An 18960-nucleotide genomic window follows, 5' to 3' on the forward strand; every position below is an offset into this window, starting at 1 on the left:
TGGCTTGAGTTAAAACCTATGAAATACTATGATTCTTCTTCTAACCCTTGAAAAATTATTTGCCAATCTCATTAGTATTAAAAAATCAAATTAACACTACAAGATAAAAAAAAAATATCCAAAACTTTAAGCTATTTAATGCTGATAATAAGGGGCACCTGGGTGGCTCAGTTGGTTGCGCGTCTGACTTCAGCTGAGGTCATGATCTCACGGTCTGTGAGTTCGAGCCCCACTCAGGTTCTGTGCTGACAGTTCAGAGCCTGGAGCTTGCTTTGGATTCTGTGTCTCCCTCTCTCTCTACCCCTCCCCCACTCGCGCTCTATCAAAAAATGAATAAACACTAAAAAAAAAAAATTTTTAATGCTGATAAGAAAACAGTGAAATGGATACTCTTACCATGACTGATGGTGAGAATGCAAGTCTTTAAGACCTATTCAGAAAATAATTCACTAATAATTTCCTGACCTGGTAATTTCTCTTCTAGAGATCTATCCTTAAGAAATCAGTCAAAACACAGAAAAAAAAAAAAATCAAGGGCAAGGTTGTTCATCTCTGTATCATTAAAATGGCAAACAAACAATACAATTAACTGGCAAAACACAGTAAAATGTTGTAGTATCTACCACTATCCACCAGAGCCATCAAATAATCCATTCCTAATCCAATCCATACTAATTTCCTCTTAAATATACAAAGAATCATCATAATAAGTGAATAAGAATTTACACAGAAAAATGGCTTGAAACAAATTCACAAGTATTTACAATACTTACCTCTGAGAAATGAACCTATAAATGATTATTTTTCTTCTTCACACTTTTTCTAATTTTCTTATACTGAACATATATTTTTATTAAAGAAAAAGAAAAACAAAAGGTAAGCACCTACCCTGATAAACTTGTTCCAGATATTTCACTAGGAGAAGAATGACTCAGTGGAGAGGAGGAAGGTCTGAAGCTTTCCTGGTCGTCCTCTGAGCTGTGTTCACCATGCTCAGGAGAGTGATTTTTCAAATCTACCAGAAAGGTGTTATTTTCCAATGAGAACAACAACAAAATACACCACTTGTGTGCAATTTTGGAAATGTGACCAATTACTTCGACACTTACCAACATTTTTAGGCGCAATTATGGAATGTTTTCCAAAAGTCACATGTTTTTCACTGTTGCTTCCTTCACTAAGATACTCATTTTGGCTCTGATTTTCTCTATTATTTTGTATTTCTTCACACTCTTCTGACATCCAAACGGATGCTACTCTGGGGTTCTTTACTAAGGAATAATTATTAGGTATTGGAGTGCATACTGAGGTGGCTGTTTTGTGATTGCCAATATCTGGTAATTTGTTATCAATAGGGTATGTCTTCACATCAACTATTGCACTTTCACTCTCTTTTCTATTTGTAAGAATTGAATTTGGAGAGCTTGCTCTAAATGATTCTTGATTCTTGTGCTCTCCATTTTCACCATAAAAAGTACATGCTGTATTTTTTTCTGGTTCCCTTATATTAGCAGCATCTAAGTCCACTGTATGGATATCTTGTGTAGTCTGTTCTTTTGGTAAAGATAAATCCCAAATATCAGACACACCAGCTCTTGAAAAGTTTTCCAGCCCACCTTCACACCTACTAACTTCTGTTTTTTTAAGGTATTTCTCCATATCAAACATGCTGGATCCATTACTTTTTTCTGTATCATTAGGCACAAACTGAGACACAATGGAATAGTCCTTTTGTTTATCGTCTTCCTGTAAAGTCTTCTCTCTGGTTTTATTTGAAAGTGCCTTGATCATGGCAGCAAGTTGGGAAGGATCAGTACTCACTGATGCATCTGCAATGGCTGAAGCAATGGTGCTTATCCTAAGTACAGAATCACCACCAGCAGGTGGCTTGCTTTTGTATCTTTGGGGTTTGCTACTCATGAAGGAAGTGTCCTAGAAATGAGAAAATTCACATCAGATAAATTTACCTCCTTTCCATGAACATGTACATATTAATTTAATCTTTAGACATTACATAAGATTTAATAGCAACAAGAAATTAATGGTAATACCAATTAATACCGTAACTTAAAAAGACAGCTACTATCAACTTTACTTACGGAGTCCTGGTTTACCCACAAAATTAGATTATCAATTGTCCAAAAAAAAAAAAAAAATCTTCAGGAGTTAAAGAGATGCTAAAAAGATGTTAAAACTGAACCAGACAGTAATTTAAAACAAAAAAATTAAGATACTGAGATTGAGAAATCACTGAGCCATTGTGATTCCAAGCATAATTCTTGGCAATTTCATTCAACCATTGGAATTACTTATTAAGAAGACACAAATAGGAACCATGGGCAAACAATGGAAATGGAACTAACAGCAAAAAACACAGATGTATTTAATACAAAAATGCAAGTTAAGACTTCTATCTCCAATAATAGCAGACTAAATGATGGAAACCAACTCTGGCTGAGAACAATTAGAACTGGAGAGCATATCCAGAAGCTTCTCTTAGAAGGCACTGGAGAGCTAAAAAAGAAACAAAAACGATGGGGTCAGAATCCAAAAGAAGCAACAATCCCAGAGAGGTGAAGCCAGTAATGAGGACGCTCTTCCCTATGGGGATCTACTGTTTCAAGAAAAGGCTGTGGACACGACTTTAAGAAGCAGCTCAGCAAAGCTGTTCTTATGGTGGTGAGGGTATAAAAAGAGTTCACTGTCGACCAATAATGAGGGGGAGGGTGTAGCCCTGTAAAACATCCATGCTTTAGTATGAGACCACAAATGACTACACCCTAGAGAAAAGGGAAACCAAAATTAGACTGGTTCTCATAAGGACTGAGGGCCAGGCTCCAATCAGTTCAATCTCAGAAACTAGACTAAAATGATCTGAGATTGCTAGCATTCCTCATTCATGTCAGAAGCAAACATAAACCCTGTCTAGAAGATTATAACTCCCATGGCCTCAAATTATTTCAATAACTTTTCCTGTAAAAATACACCCCTCCATCAATGAATGACACATGATGTTCCAAGATAAAGTGACCCAAATCCCAGAGACACAGACCCATGGGGGATATACAGAAAATGGAGTTATCAGAATCTAAAACACATCTAAATCTAAAACATAAGATCTAAAATTATACTTAAGGAAATAAAAGACAATATTGAGAACACAGAGGACTAGAAATTATAAAGAACTAAATACACATTAGATTATATAGTTGAAAAATACAATAACAAATTAAGAACCCAGTAGATAGATTTAACAACAACTTGGACTTAAGTGAAAAAAGAATGAGACTTAGAAGTCTGAAAAAATATTCAGAATGAACCATAAAAGAGAAAGTAACAGAAAATACACAGTAGAACAGAGAGAACAGGAAAAAGGGATACTCTGAGAAAGTCTAACATACCTGTACCTGAACTCTCAAAAGAAAAAGGAGAGAAATAGAACAAAAAGTTTATTTGAAGATAAACTGGCTGCAAATTTTCTAAAACTTATGAAAGTCAACAACCCAAGATTCAAGAAGGCCTAGAAACCCCAAACAGGATAAAACAAAAGGTATCTAAGCACATCCCAGCAAAACAGATTAAAAACCAAAGATAAAAATGTTTAAAGAAGGCAGAGGTAAGATATATTATCTTTAATAAAGTTAGCAATAAGAATGAAATGTGAAATAATATATTCAAATTGCTAAAAGTTGCTTTTAACATAGAAGTCTATACTAAACAAAAATATGCTTTAAGAATGAAGGTGAAATAAAGATATTTTTTAGAGATAAAAACAGAATCCATTACCAGTAGACCCTTATTAAAAGAAATTATAAGGATATTCTTCAAGCAAAATAAAATCTCAGATGGATAGTCAGAGATGCATATTGGTTTTATATATAATAGCAGTCACCACAACCTTCATCAAATGGCTTATAGGGTTTATATAGAGATTTAAAATATAAAACAATAGTAACTTGTAAAACTGAAGTGGAATAAACAGTGTTTTTTGGTCCTGTTAACTAAGAGGTAAGAAAAAGAACAAATTTCAATTTTTATTAAACATTAGTAATCAAAGAAAACAGGTTATAATTTCTTAGGTAATTACTAAAATAACAGGAAAAGAATATACAATCACCAACTTAATAAAGGGAGGAAACTGGAGTAATATAAAAAAATACTTCTAAAAAATCCACAAGAATATACCAAAAAAAAGAATGAAAGTGAATAAAAAGACCAGAATTAAATGCCTATATATTGGTAATTCCATTAAATGTAAGAAAGAAAGAATGACTGTGAAACTGGTTGAAAAATAAAACCCAATTCTATGTACTTTTAAGAGACACATCTAAAATATGAAGATATAGAAGGTTAAAAAGCAAAATAAAAAAGATACAATACGCAAACACTAAATAATTAAACACTAAAGAAAGAAAGCTGGTATTACCTATATTAATATCAGATTAGGCTTAAAGCATAATGCATAACTAAAGACAAAGGCAGTCATGCACAATGACAGAAGGTTCGATTCACCAGAAACAATTCTAATTTGTACATACCTAAAAACATAGCCTCGAAATTTGTCAAGCAAATACTGCCAGATTCATAATGAATAACAGACAAATCCATAATAATAGGGTGAGATTTTATAATATCTAAGTAACTGAAAGAACAAGCACAATAATTTTAAGGATACATTTGATCACCATGATTTTGTAAATTTCACCTAAATAAAATATACAGAAGAGAGCAACCAAAGATCACACCACAGGCATTCCTGTCATGTGCATAGAAAGTATTTTCAAAAATTGAACATGTCTCAATAAATTTCAAAGGACTAAAACCCAAATTTCTCTGACTACTGTACAACCAGGCCTATAATCAATATTTTAAAATTAGGAAAATCCTCAAATGTTTGGAAACTAAGCGATACACTTGAAAAAACCAATGGACCAGAGAAATTAGAAAATACATTAAACGGACTAATAAAGACAGTATGACATATCAAAACGTGATAAAAAAAATAGAATGGGATGCAACAAAATCCCAGCTTTCAGGGAAATTTAGATCATCAGATGTTTATGTAGGAAAAGCAGAAAAATTAGGCTAAGTATTCATTTCCAGAAGTTAAAAAAACAACAAATTAAATCCACAGAGAATATGAGGAAGGAAACAAAGACCAAAAACTATGAACAGAAAGAGAATAAAATTAGTGAGTTAATAAAATCAAGAAATATCTGGTAAGAATTACTAAGGGAAAAAAGAGAGAGGCAAAAGAACCAATATATAACAAAGAAGACATCACTTAAGAACCTAACGTATTAAACAATCACAAGAGGATATTATGGAGTGATATATTTTCAAGTTTATTTATTTAATTAAAAAAAATTTTTTTTAATTTATTCATTTTGAGAGAGACACAGAGAGAGACAGCAGGGGAGGGGCAGAGAGAGAGACAGAGAGAGAATCCCAAGCAGATTCAGCACTATCAGCATGGAGCCCAATGTGGGGCTCGAACTCAAGAAATGTGAGATCGTGACCTGAGCTGAAACCAATAGTCGGACGCTTAACTGACTGAGCCACCCAGGTGCCTCTCAAGTTTAGATGAAAGGTTAAAACTCCTAGGAAACTAAATTTTATTAAAATGGACACAATTTTCTTAGGTTTATTTATTTTGAGAGAGAGAGAGAATGAGAACAGGGAGGAGCAGAGAGAGGGAGAGAAAAATCCCAAGCAGCTATCATAGTGGAGCCCGAAGCAGGGCTCAAACCCACAAACTGTGAGATCATGACCTGAGCTGAAACAAAGAATTGGACGTTTAACCAACTCGAGCCACCCATGCACCCAGAAATGGACACAAGTTTTAAACATCAGAATAGTCTTGTAACTATTAAAGAAATTGAATCAGCAATTAAAAAGTATTAATGAAAACTCCAGACTCAGAGGATCTCACCAATGTATTCTACCAAAATCTAATAGCATCAATCTTACACTCTTCTGGAAAAAGAGAAAAAATGAGACCATCAAAACCTTGATACCAAAACCAAAAAGGCATTCTCTCACAGATGCAAAATTCTAAATAGACCATTAGCCAACCAAATCCAAGTGATCTATAAAAAAGACAGTGGATCATAACCCAAGTAAAGTTTATTCCAAGTGTAGAAGAACGGTATAATATTAAAAAACTATTTAATGTAATTCACCACATTACCAGAAAAAAAAAAAGCTTATGTTTACCTTGATAGATACAAAAAAGCATTTGACAAGATTCAACCTCTTTACAAGTTAAAAACAAACTAGGAGACAAATATTAGAAGGGAATTTTAAAAATCAATGATAAAAAAAAAAAAAAGACCCTACAGCACATTTCCAATTTACAAATAAAATACTGAAGAGCTTTCCCACCCTGTCAGGAAACCCCAACATCAGCACTTCTCTTCAACACAATTTTGAGGTGTAGTCAGGTTAGCTAGTCAAAGAAATGAAGGTATCAAAACCAGAAAGGAACAAAATTGTTGTTATTCTTAGATGATAAAACTGCATACATAGAAAAAAAATTATATATATACATAACATGTATTTCTGTTTAGCTACAAAAAGGAAGAATGGAGTTAAGAAAGATAATATTAAAATAAGCCATACAGAGAAAGACAGATACCATATGGTTTCACTCTTATGTGGATCCTGAGAAACTTAACAGAAACCCATGGGGGAGGGGAAGGAAAAAAAAAAAAAAAAAAGAGGTTAGAGTGGAAGAGAGCCAAAGCATAAGAGACTGTTAAAAACTGAGAACAAACTGAGGGTTGATGGGGGGTGGGAGGGAGGGGAGGGTGGGGGATGGGTATTGAGGAGGGCACCTTTTGGGATGAGCACTGGGTGTTGTATGGAAACCAATTTGACAATAAATTTCATATATTAAAAAAAAAAAAGAAAGATAATATTAAAATATTGTTTGTTTCAAAAAAAGTATTATTTCAATAAGTTAGCAAGAAATTTAACAAAAGATGTGCAAAAATCTCTGCGCACACACACACATACAAGTCATAAAATACAGAGAAAAATTAAAACCTAAGTGGAACAATATATAATTTTCATGAATTAGAAGATTTAGTATTATAAAGATGTAAATTGGACTGTTCTAAGATAAAACACAACCATAATTAAAAGTCCAATAGTGTTGCTGGTTGGTTGGTCTACTGAAGGTGACAATCTGATTTTAAAATATATATGGAAATGCAAAGGGCCAACAGCCAAAATACTTTTAAAAGAAAAGTAAGAGAAGAGAGGACTTATCCAAAACTTATAAAGCCACAGTATTTTAACAGTATCATATTGACATAAGATAGACCCCAAATGTCTGACATGTCTAATGAACATAGCAACTGAATACTATATAGTAATGAAAATAAGCTTCTATTAATACTTAACAACATAGTTGCATCTAGCAAACACAAGTGAAAAAAAAAATCAAAGAAAAAGAATACATGCTATATGATTTCTTGTACATAAAGTTCAAAAACAGGCAAAATTAATACAGTGTTAGAGTCAAGATAAGAGGAGTAGCATTCAGAAGGGGCATAAAAATGGTTTCTGGGCTACTAGCAATGTTCTTTTTTTTGATCTGGAATGTACAAAGGTGTGTAAATTGTGATAACTCATTGACTCTCAGTTTGCTTTATAAACAAATTTATGTATGTTTATTATGTTTAGTAGGTATGTAGGTATGTAGCATGTATATTTATTATACATTGATTAAAATGCTATTAAACATCAAAGGACATTTATAATAAAACTGAATCCAAAAAACCCCAACCATGTTGTACTGCATGTATTTTTCTCATGTGACCTTATGTTGATCTTACACAAGAACTATGACAATGTGGTTTTAGTTTTCCTCCATGGAATGCTTAAGATACCTCTATTTTGCTGTTACTGGCCATTAATGTCACATCACTTTCATCCACTTGTGAAATACTCTCCAGTTCTTCAGCCTGAAGTGTAACTGATTCTTCACTTAGCTGTGCTTTTAGGTCTCCTGTAGAAAATACACAATAATTCAACTTACATCTATATACTATCTCACAAAAATAATCTGTGGGATAAGGACCACTCAACATGATTAACCGCCAAGGAAGAAGTCTTTGTACCTCAACATCAGTCATCTTCACAAAAACTGTTTAAATGTATAGTCGCTAAGACAAAGCACCAGGGCATTGTTAATTTGCTTCTGCCAACTTTAAACTTTGAAGATCGTGGATTTCAATCTCTCCTTTGCAAATACTGACAAACTCAATTAATATTTCAATTAATTAAATATTTCACAAATATATAATAAGCTGAATTTAAAAATGAGTATTCCTTACAATAATAGAAAATCAACTAATTATATATACAGCCTCTTTATCCCAACTCCTCTATTGGAAGACAGGCTCTTTAAGGACTGGAGCGTATTTTGTACAATTTTATATGATGTTAGCACCAGGCACCACCCTAGCAAAAAGTAGCTGTTCGATAATTGTATGTTAACCAAGAAAGTCTGATTTTAAATATATATCATGGATATTAATCATACTTAGAGACTATCATAGTCCAAATCTCAAATAGCTTTTTAAAAAAAATTTTTTAATGTTTATTTATTTTTGAGAGAGAGAGAGGGAGATAGAGACAGAGTGTGAGTGGGGTAGGGGCAGAGAGGGAGACACAGAATCCAAAGCAGGCTCCAAGCTCTGAGCTGTTGGTACAGAGCCCGACATGTGGCCAGAACCCAGGAACCGTGAGATCATGACCTGAGCTGAAGTCAGACACTTAACTGACAGAGCCATCCAAGCACCCCCAAATCTCAAACAGCTTTTTAACCAAAAGTCTACCTGAATATGATAGCTACAGTTCATTAACTAAGTAGTTCATTTTTTTTTTCTTTCTTTCTTTTTTTTTTTTTTTCAACGTTTTTTTATTTTTGGGACAGAGAGAGACAGAGCATGAACGGGGGAGGGGCAGAGAGAGAGGGAGACACAGAATCGGAAACAGGCTCCAGGCTCCGAGCCATCAGCTCAGAGCCTGACGCGGGGCTCGAACTCACGGACCGTGAGATCGTGACCTGGCTGAAGTCGGACGCTTAACCGACTGCGCCACCCAGGCGCCCCCATTTTTTTTTTTTAACTCAGTAGTTTAATAGGCCAATTTAACTAGCCCATTTGAACAGATTATATTTTATTTACTTTGGGTTTTTTACAAAAGGGTTTAGGTGGGTTTTGGCTGACTTGTTTTCACTTTTGATTAAAATGGCAAAGTGGCGGGGGGGGGGGGGGGGGCACCTGGGTGGCTTAGTCAATCGAGAGTCTGACTTTGGCTCAGGTCATGATCTCGCAGTTCGTAGGGTCGAGTCCTGCATCAGGCTCTCTGCTGTCAATCCAGAGCCTGCTTCAGATCCTCTGTCTCCCTCACTCTACTCTTCTCCAGCCTCTGTCTCTCAAAAATAAACACACATTAAACAAAATAAATAAAATAAATAAAAAAGGCAATGTGGGGTGATAGAAGGATAAAATCTGTGACTAATAGTGACAAAATCCAAGGTGATGTATACATTTTCACTCATAAAGAATATGATCACACAACCACTAATTTATAGGTTAAAAAAAAAAAGGTCACTAAAAACTCCTTCATTTAATCCATTACCTGAAAATACATCATGGTTAACATGAGCCGTTTCTTTTTCCAAATTACTTCTTGATACATCAGATTTTCTTAAGAGAGCAACAGGTTCTCTCTTCTCTGGTGATCTAATAAAATAACCAAATGATGGCTACAAAATAAACATGTGAATTATTTCCTTAATTTCAACTACTTTGAGAAATTCTAGACTATTTTATTTTATTATGGGTAACCTAACTAAATGAATTCAACAAAATAATTCTGTTCTTTTCATTTAAACTTAAATTACTAGAGATAAAATTTAAAAGTCTAGTTTTATTTCCTTAGTGCCATCTTCAATCATCAAAACTAATATGTCAAATAAGTCGCTCTTATTAAGAAATCCAACTTCAAACAACCTAGAAATGACATTTCGTTCCTTCAGTAATTATTATTGAGCACCTACTGTGTCAAGCACTATTAATCATAGGGTGACATGTCAATGAGAAAAAAAGACAAAATTTCCTGCCTTCCTGGAACTTACAGTATAAGGATATTTATTTTATACACTACGTCCTTGAAAATCTTTTAATGAGCCGGGAATTCCCACTTGTCTTTATTATAGAACTTTCACGTGATAGAACTGAAATGTAAATTCATTAAATGCACTCAATTTTCCACTGATCTTTACCTGGGAATTTCTTCCCTTGATCCAACAACCTGAATGCAAGTAACATTTCATAACTAAAATGAAAACAGAAACTCCAAATGATAGATCTATTTTTCCATGACCTGGTGCTTTATTTAGTAAGAAGGAATTCATTAACTCTTCAACTTCTCCCCTAATGTAAAAAATCGATCCAGGCAGGATGTTAATCCTGTCTCTCTAAAGCATTTATTTTCATTTTTTAATTCACTACACAGACAGGACCCACAGTTCAGTTTCAAATTTAAGTTCTGTAATTCAACTTTCAGTTCTAATACCATGGCTATTATTTCAAATTATACTGTTAGTGAAATCCAGTTTTAATAACCACTCCTTCCAATAACCCAACTCCCTATACGGAATTTATCAAGCCTTTTGACTCTACCTCCAAAAGAAATCTTGAATCCTTGATTTTTTTGTGTCCCTATTATCATTCTAGACCCCGGCCTTCACCGTATCTCTTCCCACGTGCTAAGCCTCTTCCTCCTTTTTGGTTCACTGACCCTCTCCACCCAGGCTCCATATATAATAGCATCATTTCACACATGGAGATGAGGCTGGCACCATGACAAAGTTGCTCCCTGCTTCTAAGCACTTCTTCCCAGTTCATTTCAGATGCACCCAAGTCCTACAAGGATCCCACATGATCTGGCCCAATTTCTACCATTCAATCACCCCACCCCCCTCCCCCATTCACATTAGCTCCACTGTTGTGCTTTCTGATCCTCCACAGGCCACTTCTAGTTCCTACTTCCAAGCCTTCACATAGAGGGTCTCCCCTTGCTTGGAACACTCTGCCTCCATATCTTTTGGCAGCTGCCTCCTTCCCATCATTTAGGTCCCAGCTCAGTAACATCTCCTCAGGGGCCACCCCTGACCACCACAGCTATAGCAACTCCTTCTCCTTAGCATCCTTCATAGAAATTACCACTGTTGCATTTTCAAATTTTTACATGTATTGCCACTTATTAAACAAAAACATTCCTATATTTCAAAACATGTTTTCAGATAAGAGGTTAAAGAAAATATCAATCCTCGATTTCTTCCCATCAACTAATGATGTAACAATAGCAGCATCAACTACCCAGTATTGAATACTTACTCCAAGTTAATCTTGGTGCTAACTGCTTTGTGTGTCCCATCACACTTAATTCTTATGAAACCCTATAAAATAGCACTGGATTTTAAAAACTAGAAAATTAAGACATAGAGGAGTTAAATAAATTGTTCCGTGTCACAGAATTAGTTAAAAGGTAGAACTAGGACCGGAGTCAGGGTCTGACCGACTATAAAACCTAACCTATCTACCACAGTCCTAACATGTCCCTATTCTATCCCTGCTGTAAAGATACTATGCTGTAGCTAATACCATCATACCATTCCAAGTATAAGGTCTGGTGAATTCAACCACTTGTAGCACGTATCATACTTACTCTTTTCACATTGTAACCACCACCAAGGCAACCAAGAGCTTCAGATCTTTGAGCAAAGAACTCTCCTAAAGACAGGCGTAAATAACTGGCATCATCTTTGTCCAAATCTGATGTGCTAAGTGATTTTCTCAACAAACTGTAATTAATTGAAGTTCCCCAAGACGTATCCCCTAGTGCAGCTGAAGTGTTTTGGGCATCTATATTTTCTTCCTAGGGAGAAAGTTATTGTTTCATTTTATTTCCCCAGCAAGGTTTCTGTTTTTCTAACATGCAAAAATAAAAAAATTTAACTAAGAAAATTTAAGCATTTTAATTTTTTAAAAATTTGGACAAACCTCAAGCTCAAGCAGCTAATAAATAAAGCAGCTTAATTTCTTTACATAGCATTACTTCATTTTGAAACATGGTTAAGGGGCGCCTGGGTGGCTCAGTTGGTTGAGCATCCAGCTTTAGCTCAGGTCATGATCTCACGGTTCATGAGTTCGAGCCCCACATCGTGCTCTGTGCTGACAGCTCAGAGCCTGGAGCCTGCTTCGGATTCTGTGTCTCCTTCTATCTCTGCCCCTCCCCCACTTGTGTTCTGTCTCTGTCTCTCAAAAATAAACAAATGTAAAAAAAATTTTTTTTTAAAAAAACATGGTTAAAAACTATAGAGAGATCTTTGAAGCCTATTAGGGTGATTTTAAGTGAATTAAACACTTAGTATGTCAGTTCTTTTTCAATTAATAATTGAGGGTATGAAGGAAAGAGCAGAAATTGTCTAAACATGAGCAAATAAGATACAATTCTATAAAACTATGTATCTATCCAGAAAGAATACAGGTATATTTTAAACTTTGGTTAATGCCAATAAAATACAAACCTGCATAAATTGATGCTCTTTATTAAATTCCTCTTCATCTTGTGCAATCAAATCCAATGCTTCAGCTTAAAAGAGAATCAGTTTATATAATTAAATTATACTAATGCCTAATTAAATACCAACAGATAAATAAAACTTATCTAGTTAGGAAGATGAAATACAGAAATAAATTTGAAAAAAAAGTATATGAAAGCTTTCATCATGCAACTGATGCATCTGTATTAAGTATGTAAGTCTGTGATTCTCTAAGTTTTGGTAATGAACATTCTACTGTTAGTGTTTTTATCAGTTACTAACTTGCCCTAACTTAATTAACCAAAGGGGCTTTACAATGTAAGCTTTTTATTTGTAGAAGATTCACATTAACTTTAGCCTTTGAAGATTTTGGCACACCTGATTTAAGGTACCTGCCCATGAATACCTGTGAAATTTTATCTGAACCATCACGACGTCAAGCCACTCTCTAAATTTATTGTGAAGAGGTGGGCTGGGGTGCCCAACCACCTGTTTGCCCAGGACTGTCTCAGTTTTAGACTGGAAAGTTCCGCATCCCAGCAAACCCCACAGCCTGAACAGTTGGAAACAAGTGGTCACCCAACATCTGCCCTCAAAGCTCTCTGCCTGCCTGCTGCCCAGGCTGGGCCTCTGCCTGGTACTTCAGGAGAATGGCTGAAATGGGAAGGGTGCATGCAATCCAGAAGTGTCCACCATGGCCCAAACAACAGAGATGTCCCCCTCTCTCATTATCTATCAGGGGCTAATCAGATCCAAACTGCCCTTTTGGAAACCTGACAGTTCAACATTAATACCTTGAGAGACCAAATGAAAATAGAAACAGGAGAATATTTCCAATCAGGAAAAGAAGAACATGAGAGATAGCTCAGATCCTTACTTGTTAGGACAGTGTTCATCCTTTACCTTGTGAGCCCATCATTTTTTATAAAACACATCCTTAACTTATCAGTCTATGAATGGGTATGAAGACAACCATGAAACTCTCAAAATCACATGAAAAATATAATCTTTCACATAAAAGTTTTTCTATGAAGATTCTCTGTAGGGCCCATGACTCCAAATAAGTTAAAAACCATTGCCTTAAAACATAAAAGTATCAGTCAACCAAATGTAACAGCCAAAGAAGGGAAAGTAGGAAATCAGGCCTAATGAAGGTAACCCAGAAAAACAATTTACTTCAATGAGGTAAATACTGAATGTTCTTTAAATCATTAAGTAAACAGTTCCAAAAGCTGTTTATCATATCCCTAAGTACTTTTTCCCTGTACTTTAAGAGATTCTTCAATTAAAGAAAAATCTACAGTACCATTACCTTGAATGCTCATCACAAATCAGTCAGCAATTATGAAAAAACTTCATTTTTTATAAGACTCTATGCCCAATTCTTTGCCAAATCTCAACCAGTCCTTTCAAATATCTCCTGAATACGTTAGTTGCTAAAATTTGAAGCAGCACATATATCACAGGCCTCAGGCCATGTTTAAATCCTAGGCCATAAGCTGAAGTGATGTAGTGAATCAGATGCATGGAGCTGTCAGAGAGGGGTAAGACAGAAATGGGGCAGAGGGAGTCGTATCTCTTAAGTAAACTTCCTGAATAAAGTTTGTTAAGTAGATAAATTTTCGTTTCAAATGATTCTGACATTATGAAATTACGCCTTGGTCCCACCTTCCTCTTCTGAATTATATCTCCTCTTACATTTTCAAAATTCCCTTCCTCTTTCTTATAAAAATGCTTCCACTGCATTCAGCTCCCCTGACCCTGATTTCCTGACCCAGTTCATCCTCTCTTCCCTTCCATCAAACTTTTTTCCATAGTTTTCCATAATCATTTTCTCCATTTCTTTAACATCCATGCTACTTATCCTTTCCAACCTGCTCATTATTGTTTATTCCCGAACCACAAGGATGGCTTCGTTAAACATCTCTTTTATTTTAGTTTTCCTTTAATAGTAACGTACCCACACAGTTCAAAATGCAAAGGTACACATGTGTACAAGAGTTTTCAGAAGTTAACCAAAGACATAAAAGGGAATACAACACTGAAAAGTCTCCCCCTCATCCCTGACCCCATATCCCACACCTCCAGAAGCAATCAATAGATAAAATGCTCCTGATATCCTGATTTGAATCTATTTGCTTTTTTTTTTTTTTTTAACGTTTATTTATTTTTGAGACAGAGAGAGACAGAGCATTAACAGGGGAAGGGCAGAGACAGAGGGAGACACAGAATCCAAAACAGGCTCCAGGCTCTGAGCTGTCAGCACAGAGCCCGATGTGGGGCTCGAACTCACGAACCGTGAGATCATGACCTGAGCCGAAGTCAGACGCTTAACCGACTGAGCCACCCAGACGCCCCTCTATTTGCTTTTTGAGTTCAAGTAGCTAGGGATTCTTGCAATCCATTTCTTTCTTTTTAAAAAATCTTTCCATTTTATGTATTTACAAATATGTGTGTCCTCCCTTCTTCCACCTTTTTACACAAATTTCAGAATATTTTATGTGCTTTTCTATGTCTGGGAATTAAAGAATTTATTTTAGGGGCACCAGTCAGTTAAGCGCTAACTCTTGATTTCAGCTCAGGTCATGATCTCATAGTTCAAGAGTTCTAGCCCCACACTGGGCTCCGTGCTGACAGTGTAGATAAAGCCTGCTTGGGATTCCACCTCCCCCTCTGTCTCTGTACCCCCGTGCGTGCTCGCTCCCTCAAAAATAAATAAACTTAAAAAAAAAAAGAATTTATTTTAGTGATTACTCCATACTAGCACCTAAAGAGCCCTTTTCCATTTTTTTAATGACCACAATGTATTTCCTTATATGGATGTACCTTATTTAGTTAGTCCTGTTTTGTACATCCACATTGCTTCCAACCTTTTGTGATTATAAACAATGTATAAGTAATAACCTTGCACATACATCACATACCATTTCTGCAAGTATAATTGAAGAATAAGTTCCCAAAAGAACTGTTTGGTATGTACATTTGTAACTTTGTTAGATGCTGTAATACTGCTCTACCTACATGCTGTGCCTATTAAAGTACTATAATACCTGTTTTCTTCACACTGTTGCCAACATAGTTATAGTACCAAATTTTTAGATCACTGTCAATGAAATAACTGAAAAATAGTATCATGGAGTGGTTTTACTCTGCATTTCTTTCCATGAGTAAGTTCCGTGAACTTTTTTGGAATATTTAACAACCATTTTCATTTCATTTTCCATAAATTTTGTTTACAACCTTTGCCCAATTCTACATTGAGTAGCTAGTCTTTTTCTTATTGTTTGTTAGAACTATTTACTACTAGGAAAATGGGCCTTAATCTGTAACATGAATAGCAAATATTTTTTCTCAGTTTGATCACTAATTTTTAAAAACTATTCACCAAAGCACAATATACATATGAAAAGTATATATAAGTGTACAACTCAATAAACACAACTGTATAGCCAGATCAGTACCCCAGACGAAGAAAGAGAACTCTACTAGCACCCCAAAAGGCCCCTCGAGCTTCCTTCTCATCACTACATGCCCATCCAAGGGTAACTACTATCCTTACTCCACAGGGCAGGGTACATTTAAAATATATACAAATAGATCTACATAGCAGGTATCCTTAGTCTGCCTTATTTCATCCTACATACGTATGAAATTCATGCATGTTGCTGCAAGTAGCTACACATCACTTATTCCCATTGCTACATAGCACTCCAATGTATGAATAAACACAATCCATTCTATCATTAATGAGAATTAGGGAGTTTCTAATTTGGAGATAAACATATAATGCTGCTATGAATATTTCAGTGTAGATCTTTTGGTTAACCATATACCTGTACACTGGATATATAACTCTGGTGCAGAATTACTGGGTCCTCAAGTATGAAGTTCATAAAGTTCACCTCCAAAAGCTCCTGCTAGACAAGTTTCCGAAATGGTTCTATCACTTTACATTCCCACCAGTTGCACATGAGAATTCCATGACCACTCACTTTCTAAGTGATGCAAATGTCAGAATATTTTATATGCTTTTCTATGTCTTGGAATTAAAGAATTTATTTTAGGGGCGCCTGGGTGGCTCAGTCAGTGAAGCCTCCAACTCTTGATTTCGGCTCAGGTCATGATCTCATAGTTCGTGAGTTCTAGCCCCACACTGGGCTCCATGCTGTACAACTATCCACTATCCAGTCTGTACCCCCTTGTTCTTCCTAAATCAAGATGTCATTGAGCAAGCTTTAGCTGTAACTTAACTTCCAATTCCTGGTTTATACTTCCAACTACCGAATATCTCCACCACAAACCACAATTATCCAAAATTCTACAATCTCTTCTGATTTTCCCATCTCAGTTCATGGTATTGCCATTTTCCCAAATAACTCAGACCACAAACTTCAATCTTTTCTTGCCTTCCTACTATCTCCTGAAATCCAGTCACCAAATCCTAACCATTTTATTGCCAGGTCTTTCACCAGCTGTTTGCTTTTCATTCTGTGACACCTAGATTTCTACAACATCCTAAGGAATCTCCCACTCAACTGTCCATCAGTACCAGAAGATGACTCACAAAGGTAGTTGGATAATCAAGTCTTCAGTGGCTACCTACAGCTTACCACACAAGCCTCAACTCCAACATGGTAGTCAAAGCTCAACCCACTCCCTGGCCCTACTTTATACCTTTCTAGCTTCACCTCTTCACCTTTTATTACTCTCCCCTTCCTATATCTTGTCATAAATGCTAGCTACATTAGACTATCTGCCAGTCTCAAAACATACCCAGACTTCCTCATTTCATTGTCTTTCATTAGGTTTTCTATCCATTTGGAATATCTCATGCCCTCAAACATCTACCTCTTCAAACTCTTACCTCAAAAGCCACCTCCTATATGAAATCCCTCTCACCCACTCACACACAAAAGTTTTTTCTGCTCTAAACTCCAAAACCATTTAGTTTGTGTTTCTTATGATACTGACTGTTGTTTTACATTCTTGTCTTATCCCTCTTGACTGATGAACAATTGCTTAAAGGCTGGAAAAATGCCTTATTTATCTCCACCATTCCCATCATTAGAAGTTTAAGAGGAGCTTAGTACAAGCACCAGTTAGAATAACTTCTTCCTGTGGCATGTTCTGAGGCTATGAAAAATAAGACTAGGCTTGGGGAGCCTAGGTGACTCATTTGGTTGAGCATCTGACTCTTGATTTTGGCTCAGGTCATGATCCCAGGGTCATGGATCAAGTCACTACGTCAGGCTCTGTGCTGAGCGTGGAGCCTGCTTGGGATTCTCTCTCACTCTCCCTCTGCCTCTCTCCTGGGCTCATGCATGCACACTCTAAAGTATGTATTATGTATGTATGTATGTATGGATGGATGGATAGATAGATAGATAAATAAATATATAAGAACAGGCTTGACAGGCCACTGAATGCCTTTCCTCATGGCAGGTTTAGAGGTGCTCAGGCACTGGAGGCCTCAGTGGCAGAGCATCTCCATAACCTAAGGCTCAAAATGCCATGTGTCATATGTACTGCAGACCTAACTCGGTTTTTCCTTGCATGGTCAGAGATTCTGCTAATCAAGAAACCTAGCTGATATTCCTAATGCTCTCATCCTTTGAGATTTATCTTTTCTGTCACCTTTCTCCCATCATTTCTACATTTCTTACGTTTTACTCTAAAATGGATTTTGCAACTGTTCACTTATCAAAATATTTCTTTTGTTCAAGACAGGATTTTAAAAGTGAGAATGTAGGGGTGCCTGGGTGGCTCAGTCAGTTAAGCATCTGACTCTCAATTTCAGTTTAGGTCATGATCTCATGGTTTATGAATTCAAACCCCAAGTCAAGCTCTGTGCTGACAGCATGGAGCCTGCTTGGGATTCTCTCTTTCTCTCTCTCTCTCTCTCTTCCTGTCTCTCTCTCCCTCCCTCTCTCAAATAACGTTAAAAATAAAAATAAAAAAAGTGAGAATGTAAACTGGGGCACCCAGCTGACTCACTTGGTAGACCATATGACTCTTGATCTGGGAGTTAAAAGTTCAAGCCCCATGTTGAGTGTAGAGATTACTTAAAAAAATCTTTAAGGAAAAAAAAAAGTGAGAATGTAACCCTAAGGTCCCTTCCAACTCTGTCATATGAAGGTTCTAAACTGATGTAAAAGAATGATAGTCTGACTCACTGTCCTTGCTTAAAGAAAAGGCTCAGCTCATTCTGCAATGGTTAGCACTAACTCAAGCCTTTGTTCCTATAAAAACAGCTGAAAAGCTCAGTATTACAGTTGACCATTGCACAACATAGGTTTGAACTGCACAGGTCCACTTACACACAGATTTTTTTTTTT

The 18960-nt window shown here is 36.0% G+C and overlaps 1 protein-coding gene across 6 annotated transcripts in view; it reads right to left on the bottom strand.

Moving 5' to 3' along the window:
- Positions 1-18960, bottom strand: part of CEP192 (centrosomal protein 192) — a 131031-nt gene that overhangs the window by 63826 nt on the left and 48245 nt on the right. For 5 of the 6 annotated variants that reach the window (XM_042909422.1, XM_042909421.1, XM_042909425.1 and 2 more), the window contains 6 exons: positions 12611-12675; positions 11749-11958; positions 9655-9781; positions 7896-8014; positions 1110-1932; positions 889-1015 (listed from right to left, as the gene is read on the bottom strand). In XM_042909422.1, coding sequence (XP_042765356.1) covers positions 889-1015; positions 1110-1932; positions 7896-8014; positions 9655-9781; positions 11749-11958; positions 12611-12675 — 1471 coding nt within the window. The remainder of the gene's footprint in view (positions 1-888; positions 1016-1109; positions 1933-7895; positions 8015-9654; positions 9782-11748; positions 11959-12610; positions 12676-18960) is intronic. The other variant, XM_042909424.1, reaches the window with a different exon arrangement.

This window comes from Panthera leo, chromosome D3 (assembly GCF_018350215.1).
Source record: "Panthera leo isolate Ple1 chromosome D3, P.leo_Ple1_pat1.1, whole genome shotgun sequence".
NCBI classification, from domain to species: domain Eukaryota; kingdom Metazoa; phylum Chordata; class Mammalia; order Carnivora; family Felidae; genus Panthera; species Panthera leo.